This window comes from Mustela putorius, unplaced genomic scaffold (assembly GCF_011764305.1).
Source record: "Mustela putorius furo isolate JIRA1106 unplaced genomic scaffold, ASM1176430v1.1 tig00003987_pilon_pilon_pilon, whole genome shotgun sequence".
NCBI classification, from domain to species: Eukaryota; Metazoa; Chordata; class Mammalia; order Carnivora; family Mustelidae; genus Mustela; species Mustela putorius.
In genome coordinates this window covers 5,702,927-5,717,074 of record NW_025422126.1, presented here as the reverse complement: position 1 = coordinate 5,717,074, position 14,148 = coordinate 5,702,927, and the positions used below count along the sequence as shown (strand labels likewise).

General features: G+C 53.9%; 1 protein-coding gene across 2 annotated transcripts in view; it reads right to left on the bottom strand.

The window, feature by feature from the left end:
- SLCO2B1 (solute carrier organic anion transporter family member 2B1) overlaps positions 1-5,203 on the bottom strand; it is a 45,143-nt gene extending 39,940 nt beyond the window's left edge. Inside the window, exon 1 of one of the 2 annotated variants that reach the window (XM_013064370.2) lies at positions 4,830-5,203. In XM_013064370.2, the coding sequence (XP_012919824.1) occupies positions 4,830-4,845 (16 nt within the window). In that variant the 5' untranslated portion in view covers positions 4,846-5,203. The remainder of the gene's footprint in view (positions 1-4,829) is intronic. The other variant, XM_004768037.3, reaches the window with a different exon arrangement.
- Between the last annotated feature and the right edge of the window lie 8,945 nt (positions 5,204-14,148).

Genomic DNA, 14,148 nt, shown 5'->3' with positions numbered 1-14,148 from the left:
GACTGCCTGGACAGACCTCGTGCCTGTGGGGTGAGAGTGGAAGAGTCAAGCAATGGGCAGGAGCCAGGGAGAAAGCAAGAGTGGGGTCCAGAGTGGTGAGGGACCATGGGTCCTGGGTTAGGCAGTGGCTGTGGGAAAGGAGAGTGACAAGCTGAGGTATCACAGTGGGGAGGTAGGACTTGGTGGAAGATCAGATGTGGGGAGTGAAGGAAGCCGAGGAGTCCTGGGGGCAGGGATGGAGGGGAGAGAGGAGCAGCCCAGGAGGAGCAGCTCTGCCTCTGGGCGTGCCATGGTTGAGGGCTGGGACTGCAAAGGTGTGGTGAGTTCAGCCTTGACCATGGTGAGTTTGGGGTGGCAGGCTGGGGTGGGGCGTGTGCACCAAGGGAGAGATATTTAGGAGGCTGTGGGCTCTAGGAGAGCCCAGGAGAGGATACGGGCTGGAGCCAGATCTCTGGCTGTCTGGAGACAAGAGCAGAAAGAAGGTAACAGAAGCCACAAGTGGGCAGGCAACTTGCCCAGCGAGAGTGAGACGCCTCTGCCATGTGTCCCGTCTGAAGAAAACAGAGCAAAAAGAGGAACCTAACCTGGAACCATGTTCAGGTGCCAAGGTCGGGGGAGGGGACAGTGTCACAGAGGTGCCAAGATGTTTTTGGAAAAACTACCAGCTTCCAGCACGGATACACCCAGAGCCCGAGCCTGGGAAGGGAAATATTCCCAGCAGCAGATATTGGGTAATCCACCCCTCATAACAAATGTCAGATACTTCTCCAGAGGTGCTGGGGTAGAAGGAAGCCGACGTGGCCAACCCCTTCCTTGAGCCCTTCTTACTTCCGAGATTGCGCTGTATGCCCTCAGCTTGCAGTTTCCCTCACTATTTACGTCCCTTGATGAAGCAGTGAGCTCCTCAGGGCAGCACCTGTCCCATCCTGTGTCCTGATGGACCATGTCCCTGCTGAAATCCTCTGGATTAGAAGACTTTGGATTTAAATATTTGCTTTGCCCCATTGGAGCTGTGTGACCTTGGGCAGCGTCGTTAGCCAGTGTCAGTTTCAGCTTCTCTGGGAGCGAGGGAAGAGAGCCCATCTCATGGAGGATTTGTAGGATTGCAGGAAAATGTCATGCTGGGTGCACTGCCATCTTCAACAGCAGTTACCCCCTCTGTACCACATGAAAACAGACATCTCAGCCTCAAAAGGTCAAGGCCCCTGGGAACTGCACCTGTCTCATCTACCCACCCCTAGCAAACAGTATTCTCAGGCTCTGTAGATGCTTGCCATTCCCCAAATTCATCCTATGCTTTTCACCCCTCTGCCTTTGCACATGCTGCACCCTTGGTCTGGATTGTCCTTCCTCCTCAGCAAACCATTTCTCATCTTGCAAGGCCTGGTCCAGGTTAAGTTGAACAGAGCTAAGCTGAGGGAGAAGACAGGCTGGAGCATGGGAATGTGGGAGGAGGGGTCCAGGTTGGGGTTAGGGAGGAGTGGGAGCCCTGGAGGCACAAAGGGCTTGGCTGTCATCTTTGGGAAATTCCTCCTCCCAGGGCTTTGGGTGGTCTGTTGGGATGACAATAGCAGGCTTGAGGTCCAGCTTTTATAGGCCTCCCAGCTGTTGCTTCTTGAGGGAGATAGTGCAGGGTGGGGGAGGAGGCCAAGCACTTTCTGGTGGTTTCCAAGCTGGGTCAGGCACCCTGTGCTGGGACTTTCTGTTCCCAGTTCCAGCCCTGGCTATCGCATCTAGACCCAAGATGACCTTAAAAATAGTGAGGAGGGCCTTGGGGGAAGGGTGAGCCTGGAGCCCACAGGGAATTCAGGTCAGTCTCCTTCTGTCTAGAACACGGAGCCTGAGGCTCAGAGAGTGGCCATTGTCTTTGGCCATGACACCTCCCCTGATCATGAACCCCAGCTCCTCTCTCTGTGCTTACGTTTATTCCCTGGGGCCCTATTATAGCCAACCTCACTCCATATCCCGAGTCTCTAGTCCTCTTTCCAAACAGGTTGGAGGGAAGGAAGGAATGTCATGGGGGGAGGCATGGAGTGGAGGGAGGACAGCTTAGACACTGAGACTTTCCCAAATCCTTGCATTTGCCAAGCCTGTGCTGAGATCTGGGGCCCCAGGAATGGATCAAATCTGGCCCCACCACTGGGGAGCTCCGGGTCTGGTGAGGCAGCCATTGTTCTCCATCCTTTCAAGCATGAAGGCTTGGGGCTCTGGGCTGCAACCCCTGAAGGATGGCAGGGACCAAACTTCTTTACTTTTTCCTGACCCCCAGTGCAGCTGAAGTTCAAGCTGACATGCTGGAGATAGCCAAGCCCCCTTAACACCGATGGGGAGATCTGATCCTTCCTCTACAGACGGCTTTGCTGCACTGCTCCTTCCAGAGACAGAAGACCGAGCCTTTCAGGAAGAGACCAGATGACCGCCTCAGCCCTCCATCCACCACACAGAGAAAGTGAGTCCCAGGAAGGGACAAATGCAGATGGGGCGTTGAATGCCTGGCCCCTGACTGTAGGGTCCAGCCAGGCAAGCTTCCCATCTGGTTCACAGCTGCCTGAGCTCTGGCCTAAGAGGCAAGGCCTAACCTGGGAGGAAATAACTACCCCCAACCCTGCCCACTCCCTAGTTACTAGCACCCAGAGAATAGTTTGCTTTGTCTAGAAGCAGTGGAGAAGTGCCCGAGTGGGTGGAGTCTCCCTAGTGTGGGGTCTGCAGAAGAGAGGAGGGAGCCCTGAAGGTAATGACAGAGAGAGGAAAGAGTTTTGGCATCAGGACGACCTGGGTTCTGGCCCCCACTCTGCTGCTCCCTTGCTGGGTGACCTGGGGTGAGTCACTTGCCCTCTCTGAGCATCTGTTTCCTCAACTATTAAACAGGGTGAGAGTATGTCACTGAGTTCTCATAAAGCCAGTGATTTGGAGCTCAAATTTTAACCCAGGGCTGCTAGTTCTCTCCTTTGCACGATGTATCTGCACCAGATCGATGCACTTTGAACCCAGGACAGCTAAAAGGCAACAGAAACAATATGAGGAACAAGAAAGAATCATCTTCGGAGAAGTCAAGCAGCATACGTGAGACAGGTTACTTCTAGCTGGAGAATCAGTCTGGAAGGCTTCCTGGAGGAGGTGATGTTTGGAGGAGTTGGCAAATGGCAAATTTCACCAGAATCGGTAAAGAAATGAGGACAGATACCTCCCTGGTAGAGAGGTAAAAGCTGTGAGCAAAGAGACAGAGGTAGCCAAGAGGCTTTTCTGAAATCACAAAAGGAATGGCCTTGGGAGATCATTTTCTCCAACTCCAACCCCACAGACAGGGAAATCTGCCTGTGGCCTAAGGGCACTGGTGAGTTGGTAGAAGGCCTGGGCTGAGAGCCAGATGTGACCCTGATTCCTCTCTCTGCTGTCTGCCCCTGGCTAGGACCGCTGACCCCTCTCCTTCACATCAGCTGGCCCCTGCTCTTTTCCCAGGCTCCAGGCTCTGTGCCCTGCCCCACCTGCATTCCCACATCCCTCAGAAGCCCTCAGACCAGGAAGAGCGTGGGGGAAGCCAGGCCTCAGCTCAGGGTGAGGCCTGAAGCGAAGCCAGAGGGGGCTCCTGGTGGCCCAGCAGGCAGATGCTGGGATTGGCCTTCTGCTATATGTGCCAGAGGTGGGCACGGCTGGAGAACAGTCTAGACCTGAGCCCTGCAGGGATCCAAATAATGGTGGGGTGAGGGGGTCAAGTACGATACAGCCAAAGTCACTAGTTTCTTCCCATACCTGTAGGGTCACCCACCCTCCCATCCTGCAGCCAGCCAAGGCTGATGTGGACTTTGGGCTATCGATGGCCCATCTCCAAACCAGCCCGCCCAAGTCTGACCTCATTGTCATCTCTCTGGCGAGGTCCCCAAAGGAAACATCCACCCCACCCTTCCTGCCACTCCAGGGTACCCAGGCCGCGTCAGCCTGCCCACGAAGCCCTCCGTGTCACCCGCACAAGCCAGGGAGCAGGTTCACTCCTGCCTGAGTGGGCGTGAGGCTAACACAGCCGTGGAGGACAAACAGCTGGCAGGAGGCCAGAGGTGATCACTGCAGGGCACCCTGACTGAAGATCTTTTGTTTTCTTCCCACCTCCCTCCTCTGTCCAAGAAATGCTCAGCGGGGCGCTCCATTCCCAGAACTGCCGCCCTCTCCACGTGGCGCGTGTCACGCACGATCCAGGCTGGGCTCTGCAAGTCTCCCTCTGAATCCCTTTCTCTTCCGTGCTGAGCTTTCGGATTTTTTGTGGCCCGTCTGCCTGTCTCTCTTCTCTCTGTCTCTGTCTGCTTCTCTTCATTTCTCCATCTCTTCTGCAGCCTTCTCTCTGGGACGGACCTCCTTCCCTGTCCCTGCACATTCCTGCAGACACCTGTCGGCCTTTGTCTTCTCCTCTGGCCCGCCCTTTGTCTGACTGCGTATCTCCGGACTTGCTCTGTCTCTGACTCCACTTGCAACTATATCATTCTCTGCCTTGTCTGTCTTTAGCTCTGCCTGCTTCAGCGAGAAAGCAGGGCTCAGCGAGGGGCTCTCCAGTGGCCCGAATTTCCATTGTCCTCCCAGTGTCTCTGTCATGGAAGGTAGGCTGGGTTCCCCGCCTCCCACTGAGTAAATGGCATCCCTTCCTGCTCCTTCCATCAGTCATTCATTCATTTAACACACTTTCTCTAGGTCTGACCTTATGCTTGGCTCTGTGTGGGGAACTGTGAGCCTCCAACCCACTCCACCCCAGTGGGCTCCCTAGCCTCCTCACCCTCCACACTGGGAACACGGCCCGCAGCCTCCCTCCCAATGCCCCTTCCTTAATTTCATCCAAGACTTACCTATCCTGGGTCCCATGATTTTGGGGGTGCAGTGAGTTCCAACCCCTATTTCGAGGTGAAAAGTGGAGCTGAGCAGGAGAGAGAGTGAGACCGTATCAGGGCCCCCTGGAGATAGCCGCCGTGAGCCACAGAAGGGAGGCAATAATGTGGACACTCTGGCACGTGGCCGGTGCTGCTCGGGCCACACTGGACAGCAGCCGCCTCTTCTGAGGTGGTTAGGAATTCCCGTAAAACTTGACTCCACTCTCCCGGTGCCTGCCTCATGCAGTTACTTGCTCCTTCTGTTTGCCTCTTTCTGAATTCCTCTGATTTTCGGCTGGGACAGCCCAGGGCCAGAGTGGTGCAGGAGGCTGGGTTTCATTTCCATCCAGCCCTGCTGCTGGGAGGAGGCTGCTGTGGTCTCCTCCCCTTCAAGCCTCTGTCCACGTTCCCCTGAATATTTTCTCTTCCTCTGTCAGCAGTAAAGAGGTAGCAGGCAGAGGGAATGTGGACAGTCTCATTTCAGTCCCAATTCTCCAGTCTCCTCTTGCACTCCCATTCTCAATCTGTACCCCACCAAGGTCTTGTCCCCCATTTCAGAAAGTCTGTCACCCTCCATGAGCCCCATAGAGAGCCCCTGCCCCTCCAGGGTCCCCCTTCCCAGAATCCCTGGCTCCCCTCTCACTATACCCCATCTCCTCTCTGAGCTCCAAGGATCCAGAGCAAGGAGTAAGTCTGTTCACCAGGATTCACAATGGCCAGCCCGCCTTGAGGGACTCCTGGCAACAGTTCTATAAAGTGGAGCTCCATCTCGGCAGAAGGGGTTGATGAGCAGAAGGGCAAATCTGAAATTTCAAGAGTTTTCTAGACCGAAGGCTGAGGATGGCGGCCTTGGAGCCTGACAGACCCTGGTCTCATTTCAGCTGGCTCTGTGGTCTCAGACAAGTTTCTGCATCTCTGAGAATCATTTCCCTCATCCATAAAGAAGGGATAGCTGGTCCCTCACTTGCAGGGCTGCTGGACAATTTCAGCCAGCAAGGAAAAAGCCAAGCCTGAAGGCCTGGACCTCAGAGAAGGAAGCCACAGAGGCAGGGCTCAGATCAGGACAGCAAGAGGAAACACACTGACGAGTTCGCCTTTTCCAGCTGGTTCAGCACTCTCCCACTGGAGGCCCCCTGGGTCCTCCCATCAGCCCTGTGGGCCACGTATTTATTCCTCCATTTTACAGATGAGGCATTGAGTCTCAGTAACTGCCCCGAGAACACCCAGCTAGTAGAAGGTGGGGCCATGAGGTTCAAGAACCTCCGATGCTGGACCCAGGCCTTTTCCTCCATCCAGGCTGCATTTTCCGAAGGAGACCTCCAGGTTTCCCAAAATCCAAGATACAGAAGTGAACTTGACCCAGTTCCAGGAATAGGGTCTTTGCATGAAATAGGGATGTGGATTTCAAACCCAGCTTTCAGGGTACAGTGATAAAAGAAATATACATGGACCCCGCTTGGCTCCTGGGGGCCGTATGAGGGAGCAGGTGGGAAGCAGGGAGTCTTTGAAATAATCAGTGTGCAGCCTGGCACATAGTAGCGCCCAATAGATACACATTGCCTGGCTGTCTTTGAGAAACCAGAAATGTGAATGCGTGACCCCCATTCTAGGGAAGATCAATAATTGGCTCAGACTGATGTGAAGACCAGTACCTGCTCCTGCTTGAGAAAACCAAGAGGTGCCCCCTTCAGACTTCAAATTGCAGGTGCATGGTTAAGAGGGAGAAAGTCCCTTTAGGCTTTCTGGAAGTTCAGTTGCCTCCATCTTGGCTTCAGAGGCTGAAAATGTTCTATACATGGATTGGTCTGGGTACCTGCTGCGCCCAGCTTGGCTGGCTAAGTTCATCTCATCAGTCTTTGAGTGAAACAGTGCACAATGCCTCACAAGGCGTGGAACATACAATAACCTCAGACATGAGTGCTCTTCCTTTACCAGCTGTTGGCAAAGCCCCTCATGGCTTGCAGAGTTTCTGAGGCCCTGTGATGCGTGCACAGTCTTTCATCTCATGCAGAGCCCGATGCTGTTCGTAAAAGCTTGGGCTGTTTGCAGAACCCAGGCCCTTCCCTTCTTTAAGTTAACCCATGGAGGGTGTTTGCACACCCAGAAAAAATAGGACACTCTTCATTTTATAGAACTATCTGAACTGGGGTGTAACTGAATAGTGCCGAGCCCCAGACTAGAGAACTCAATTCTGGTCCCAGCTCTGTCACTAACCAGCTATGGGATTTGCAACAAGTCCTTTCTCCTCTCTGAGTCTCAGTCTTCTCATCTGTTAAATGGAGATCATGACCTCAAACTGCCCACCTTCGGGACCGTCATGAGTGTCACTGTGAGAATGTCCAGAAGATGGGGAGGCAGGGGTGGGAAGGGGAAGAGTAGCCAGAGGCTCCTTCCTGAAAAAGTCTTCGAACTGCCGTCTCAGCACCTTTGCTCCCACTTCCCTTCAGCCTGGCAGCCAGGGAGCGGATGTCTATAAATGAGCCCTTGGCTGAGCAGACAAGTGAGGACCTCAGTCAGAGTTTCAGCCTTCCCCACCCCCGAGACGCTGCCTGGGGTCAGAACCCAAGCTACACAGACATGCTCCCATGCATGGCTCATTTGATCTGCTCACAGAGAGCTGTGTCATACTTTTTTCACCCATGTCGACCCTGACACTCAGAGAGAGAGCCCATGTGACTTGCCCAGAGCCACAAGTCAAATAAACAGCAGGGGCCGGGATCTGCGCCAAGGACAGCAAAGCTGGATGCATGGTACCTAGGAGGTCTGAGCAGGATGGAACCTGGAGCACATTTAATTCAATCCTCCCCTTTTCCCGACTGAGAGACCGAGGCCTAGCGAGACAACAGGGACATCACTGCCTCTCCTTGGGCTTCAGTTTCTCTCCCTGGTGGATGAGAAACAGACCCCAGCCTGCCCAGGGGGTTTAGGACCTCATCCCTCTTTGTTGACACCACTCTTGGATCAAGACACAGGAAATTTCCCAAGCATGTGAGGAGAAGCACAGGTCTGCAGGCAGGTGGGTACACAGCCTGGCCCTCAGCCCGGCCCACCTTGGCTGAGCACGGCCTTTCTCTTCTCCAGTCCACCCAGCCTTGCATAGCTTGTGCTGTGCTCTTTCTTACTCTCCCCCTGGAGGTTCCTCCCTGGGAAGCCCTTTTGCCCCAACGGGTCCAACAGCATCCACCTCCCACCATTTCCCCCTCCAGGCTGGAGAGAATAGGTACTCTGCTAGAAATTCTACATCCCTCCCTCAAAGTGGCAGCCCAGGCCCCAAAAGGCATGAGCAGGTTTTGACCCAGTAAGAAAATCACTGAGACTTGATCTCCTCATCTCGTAAATTCAGGATAACAGGACCCCTCCAGGCAAAGCCACAACAAACCCCAAACATCTCGCCCGATCTTCAACTTGGTATGTGCATAGCTTCCCTCTCCCCAGAGATTGTAATCTCTCCCAAGGCCTAGCTGGGTGACCTGGGGCTAGTCACTTGCCCTCTCTGATCTTTACTGTCCTTGTCTGTGAAATACCATCTCAATGCTGTCATACGGTTCAAATGAGCTAACGGATGGATTAGTGCTTGCTAAGTTCTAAGAGCTGAGCAGACATGAGCCATTATTAATAGGGGGATGATGGTAATTGAATGACTTATAATTCTGCAAGCAGAGGATGAGGAGGAAATAAATTGTGGCAGGTACGTGCCAGGTCTGTCTGACCTGACTGACAACTCATGGAAATAAATCACTAAGAAGGCCCCCTGAGGTGGGAGGGAGCTCAAGGGGAAAAAAGGGATCTGTAGGCTAGCTGGGTGGCCCTTGTTAGCAGTTGTCTTACTATGGGCACTGTGGGGCTATGCCCTCTCCCAGGGTCCAGACTGGGTGCTGGCTGGCCCGTAGCTCCCAGCCCTGGCTCTGCCACCATCACGCTGACATTAGTCACATCCCATTTCCTGCCCAGTCCTCAGTGTGCTTATAAAAAAGTGGGGTGGGGGGATAGAAGGAAGGGTCAGTGTTTTTCTGCTCCGCCCCAGTCTTTGGGGAAGAACCCTGTGAGCTAATGGATGTACCACTGCTTTTGTAAAGTGCCAGGTGTGGAACATGAAGGATGATGGTTATTAATAATTTGGATCGTGGGAGAGAGGAGGGGGTTGGGGGCTTATGGGGGGATGCAGCAAAGCTAGGGCTCCAACTCTCAGAAGACTTTGCAACACTGCCCCCTGGGGGCCAGGGAGGAGGTCTGTGCCGGGGCTTTTCCTCCCAGACTCTTCCCAGTCAGGGAAAGGGGACAGAGGCCCGCTATCCAAGGAGGCTGAAGCAGACAGGCCAGGGGGAGCCCAGGGAGAGCAGTCACAGGCGGCCTCTGCCTCTGCACACCTGCCTATGTGCTCCACAAGTCTTTCAAGCTGACCCAGTTCTTTCCATCTTGCCATCCCCACCCTGGTCCAGACCACCAGCCGCCCTTGCCTGGAGCCTGCCCCAGCCTCCCCACCACCTCCAGTCCCCAGAGCCCTCAGGAGCAAGTGCCTCTGTCCCTCAGATCAGTATCTCTGCTTGCAAATGAGACAAAATAGCAGATGGTTAAGGACAAGGCTTTGGGGCCGGACTGCTGGGTGGGACTCCTGGCTTCTCCAGTTGGTAGCTATGTTACTTCTCCGCTCGCTTGTAAGTTTTTTAATAGACATAGCATACAATTTACCCTCTTAACCATTGTCCGTGTGCCATCCAGGGGCATTTAGGGCGTCCCACCACGACCCCATCTCCACAGCTGTTCTGCCTTCCCAAACAGAAACTCCATAACCATGTGCTCCTTAATTCTTTTTTTTTTTTTTAATTTTATTTATTTGACAGACAGAGATCACAAGTAGGCAGAGAGGCAGGCAGAGAGAGAGGGGGAACCAGGTTCCCTGCTGAGCAGAGAGCCCAATGTGGGGCTCAATCCCAGGACCCTGGGATCATGACCTGAGCTGAAGGCAGAGGCTGTAACCCATTGAGCCACCCAGGCGCCCCCATGTACTCCTTAATTCTTGATGCCTCTGTGTTCTCATCTGTAGGATGGGGCTCATAAGCGGCCGTCCTCACACAGTGCCTGATGGGTGGGTAATGTCCATCGACATTACTAGGATTTTCTTCTCTTGAGGAAAGGGCTCTGGAGGGCACATGAGGAGCACGGCTCGTGCAAGCTACAAAAACCCGAGGGCCCGTTCCTCCCGGGGCTTCATTTCTGGGACTTGGGCAGAGTTTATGACAGCTGCTGGGGAAGCATGCCGCATGCTTCATCTAGGAAGATGACTCACTTCCTCCCTGATGGGCTTGCGAGCCTGCAGATGGGGAAGGCAGGAAGCCGAACGCACAGGCAGCTGATCTCAACCCGGCGGGCCCTCCGCAGATGCCCGGGTGAGCATTACTGGGGCAAAGCGCATTCTGTATGGCATTAGGGCCCAGTCTAGGACCAGGGCAGGACACAAAATTGGCCTTGGCTCTAACGCCCTTGGGAGAGGCTGGAACAGGCTGACTGCTTCCATCAGTGCCATTTATCTGGAGCCTTGTCAGTTTACGTTTTGTTTGGTTCTCTCCTTCTCACATTCCAGCCAAACACACCTACCCCCACACTCTGCACACACTCTTCCTAGCTTCGCTCGCTCCAACTGTTCTGGCACTCATGCCTAAAACACCCTCATTATCAAAGTGTCGCTGCCCTTATTTAAAGGCCTGCCCTTTTTTGTCTTCTGGGTGAAACACAGATGCGTCTTCCTGGGGGAGGGGAGAGACCAGGCCTGAGCTGTCCCAGGTAGAGCGGACCTGGTCTCTGGCCAGGGCAGGGGTGGATCTTTCCAGCAAAATTGAGCCCAGGTCCACAGAATCCCTTCCGAGGAGACTTTAGTTTGCACACTCCTGTCTCTTGAGTTGAAAACATCCAACCATCTTCCAGAAATAGCCACAGGGGAAGGCAGTTCAGCGTAAGCAAACCAATCCAGTCTTCGGAGTCACTTAGGTCTGAGCTCTGCCAACAACAGGCTGTGTGACATTGGACAGCTACTTCATTCTTCTTCTTTTATTTCTGAAAGATTTATTTATTTTAGAATGAGAGAGAGAGAGAGAGCATGGGGGAGGAGCAGAGGGAGAGGGACAGAGAGTGCCAAACAGACTACGCTCTAAGCACAGAGCCTGACATGGGGCTCGATCTCATGACCCTGAGATTATGACCTGAGCCAAAACCAAGAGTCGGAGGCTTAACCGACCACATCACCCAGGCGCCCCATCCACTTCATTCTTTCAAGCCACAGTTTTGTCAACCATAAAACTGATACAATAAACATGACTGGCATTCATGAATCACATGTCCAACATTGTTCTAATTACTTTATTTGTGCAAGGACTCAGTTAGTGCTCCCAACTACCCATTAAAGCTCCCAGTTTACAGATGGGGAAGCTGAGGCACAAAGATGTAAGAAAACTTGCCCAAGGTTACACAGCTGTTAATAAGCAGAACCAGGATTTAACCTAGAGAGTCTGGCTCTAAAACTTGTGCCCAGAATCGTGGCACTTAACTGTCTCGGAAAGCTAGTTTGAGGACTCAGTCATCTGTCCATCAGTCCCTAAACCATGGGCTTGAATAGGGTTAAGTATGGAGCTCAACACTTTTGACAGGGGTCCAGGCCTGTTCTACCGATCACCATCTGAATGACCTTGGATATGTCACTTTCCTCCTCCTCAGATCTCAGGTTTCCATCCCACAACAGAAAGGGCTTGAGCCCCAGCCGGTGATTCCTAGATTTTGCTCCAGCCCAGGCTCCCTCCTGATGTCCACCTGTTCTTGGGGGGTCGCCCAGGCACCTCTGGCTCAGCAAGAACTCATTGCTGGCCTGGAGACCCTCCTAGGCCCTTCCTAGGACCCTGCTGAGCCCCAGTCTCACTGAGGTCAAGTCCATCCCTGACCCACCCTCCTCCTTCCCAACAGCCCATGGCAGCTCCCTGTTCTTCACATTCCTGTCTCCTCCTCCCTGTTCCCCTTAGCTCAGAATCCGTTCCTCCTTCTTCCAGACTCTTTTAGTCCCTTTATTCTTCTGTGACTCCAGATTCCCTGTTCTAATTCATCTCCTCCCTTCTCCCAGAGTCATCTTTCCAAACCCCAATCTCATGGCACCCAGCCCTGCTCCTCAGAGCAAAGTTAATTTTTTAGCTAAAAATTGATGTTTGTCATCACATCCCTATGATCTGCCTTACCGGCCTCCCTGCCTGCCCTGGTCCTCTGCCCAGAGCGTACCCCACACATTCATGTCTTGGTACCCGTACACACGCGGTGTCTCCCTGCTGAAATGCCCTTCCACCGTTTGTCACAGGATTAGCGCTCACCCTGCAAGGACCACCGCCAACCCCCACTCCACCCCCTGCCCTGGTCAAGTGTTTCCTTGGACAAGGTCAAGATTACATCCTAGTTCTCTACGTGACCTTGGTCAGTGAGCATTGAACAGGGTGGCCGTACCCTCCGGGAACTTTCCATCAGCCGTTTCCTCTGCATCCAGCCTCCCAGGGTGAAAAACCTCAGAGGAGAAGACATCCAGGGGTGGTCTTTCTGTGGCTGAGGTGGGGACAGCTCTAGAAAACTCCTTCATAGACCTTCACATTTTGCAAAGTACTCTCACCTAGAGTCTCTCACTAAACCTTCACTCCAGCCACTGTTGCTGGTGCTGTTACCCCCCATTCATGCAGGGGAGACAGAGGCAGAGAGAAGGGAAATCCTTTGCCCAAGTGCAGCCGGTGGGTGGAGGAGCTAGGATTTGAACCCGAAGTGCATTTGGCCCCCAAAGCTGATGTACCACCGCCTCCTGGTGGCGGGAAGGATGGTGACAGTGATGAGAAGGTTGGAGGCCCCAACCCTGGACCCGATTCTGGACTCACCGCCCTGAGTGGACTCACTGCCCGCAGCTGGGGAGGCAGCCTAGGTTCTCCCTGAATGTATTTATAACTTCCCTTTCCTCCTCGGCACTTTCCGTTTCCAGCCTCTCGAGTCTGCAGGAGCATCGCACCGGTGAGGGTGAGGAGCAGTAGGGGCGAGACAGAGAGACGGAGCGTGACCAACTTTCCAGGGTGGAGCGGGACAGCTGCCGGCCTCTGCAAGGGTGGGAACTTCAGAGGGGGAGGGTTGTTTTCTCTTCAGAGCTCAGAAAAGTTCCTGAGATGCACGGGCCCTCCTGGAAACATGTCTGGACCTCCCCACTTCATAAGGAGGGAGACGCCTGGCCTGTGAGTGTTCCGGGCCTCCCTGTGGCCTCAGGACAGAGGCACAGGGCTTGGGCAGTCTGGGTGGAGAATGCTTCTGACCCCAGCTCGCACTCTTCACCTCTTCTCAACCTGTACCGCATGAGCACAGAGCTCGTACTCAAGAGACATTCACTCAATGGACAAATCCCCATTGTACGGAAGAGGGAACCCAGGCTCAGGAAGCTGAATGTCAGGCTTGAAGCCAACCGGTCTGGCGCTGAGATCTGAGCCTGCCCTGCTATATGCGCTCCAGGTCCCCCTGGGTGGAGAGAACAACTCCCAAAAGATCCACATCTCTGCGGAATTCGCCCACCATTCTGGTCTGAAATGAGACTTGCCCTGCCCTCCCCCGCCCCACCACACCACTAAATCTGCAAACCTGCTTTTACACCCCTCCTTGTTGTACCTCCCTCCCCCACCTGACTCACCATGAGTCTAGACTCCAGGCTCAGAAGCTCCTCCTCTCTTCTGTCAACCTTCTTCCTCTGGTCCCTCTCTGGGGCTTATTTCCACCAACAAATGCTGGGAATTCTGCTCAGGCATCTCCAGTTTAAAAATACAGCAAAATTCTCCCTGACCCCAACCACACACCTCTCTTCACAGCCAAGCATCTTGAAATGCTACACCCCTCTCCATTTGCTCAGCCCCCAGTCTCCCACACCTGCTGTTCCTCTGGACCTGTTCACCCCAGGGTCACCAGTGGTCTCTTCTGTGCTGGGTCCCTGGACACTCTCCACTTCTCAACCTTTAGTCCCCTTGGCGGGTCACTGCTGCTGGCCTTGTGTGCTCTTTGATATCATCGTGGCTGCATTCTCTCTGGGCGTTTTTTCCCTCGGCATCTTTTGCACACCCTTCTTGTTCTGCCCCATGGAGGCTGGTTTCCTCCAAGGTTCTGTCTTTGTCATGCCACACTCTTTCCCTAGCTCCATAAAAACAAAGTCTCCCACCTCCACCCCAAGGCTTGGCAACTCAGCTCTCTCTCAAGGGCTCCAGACTTAAACCCTCAAATATCTGCTGAACATACCCACTTGGATGTCCCACTG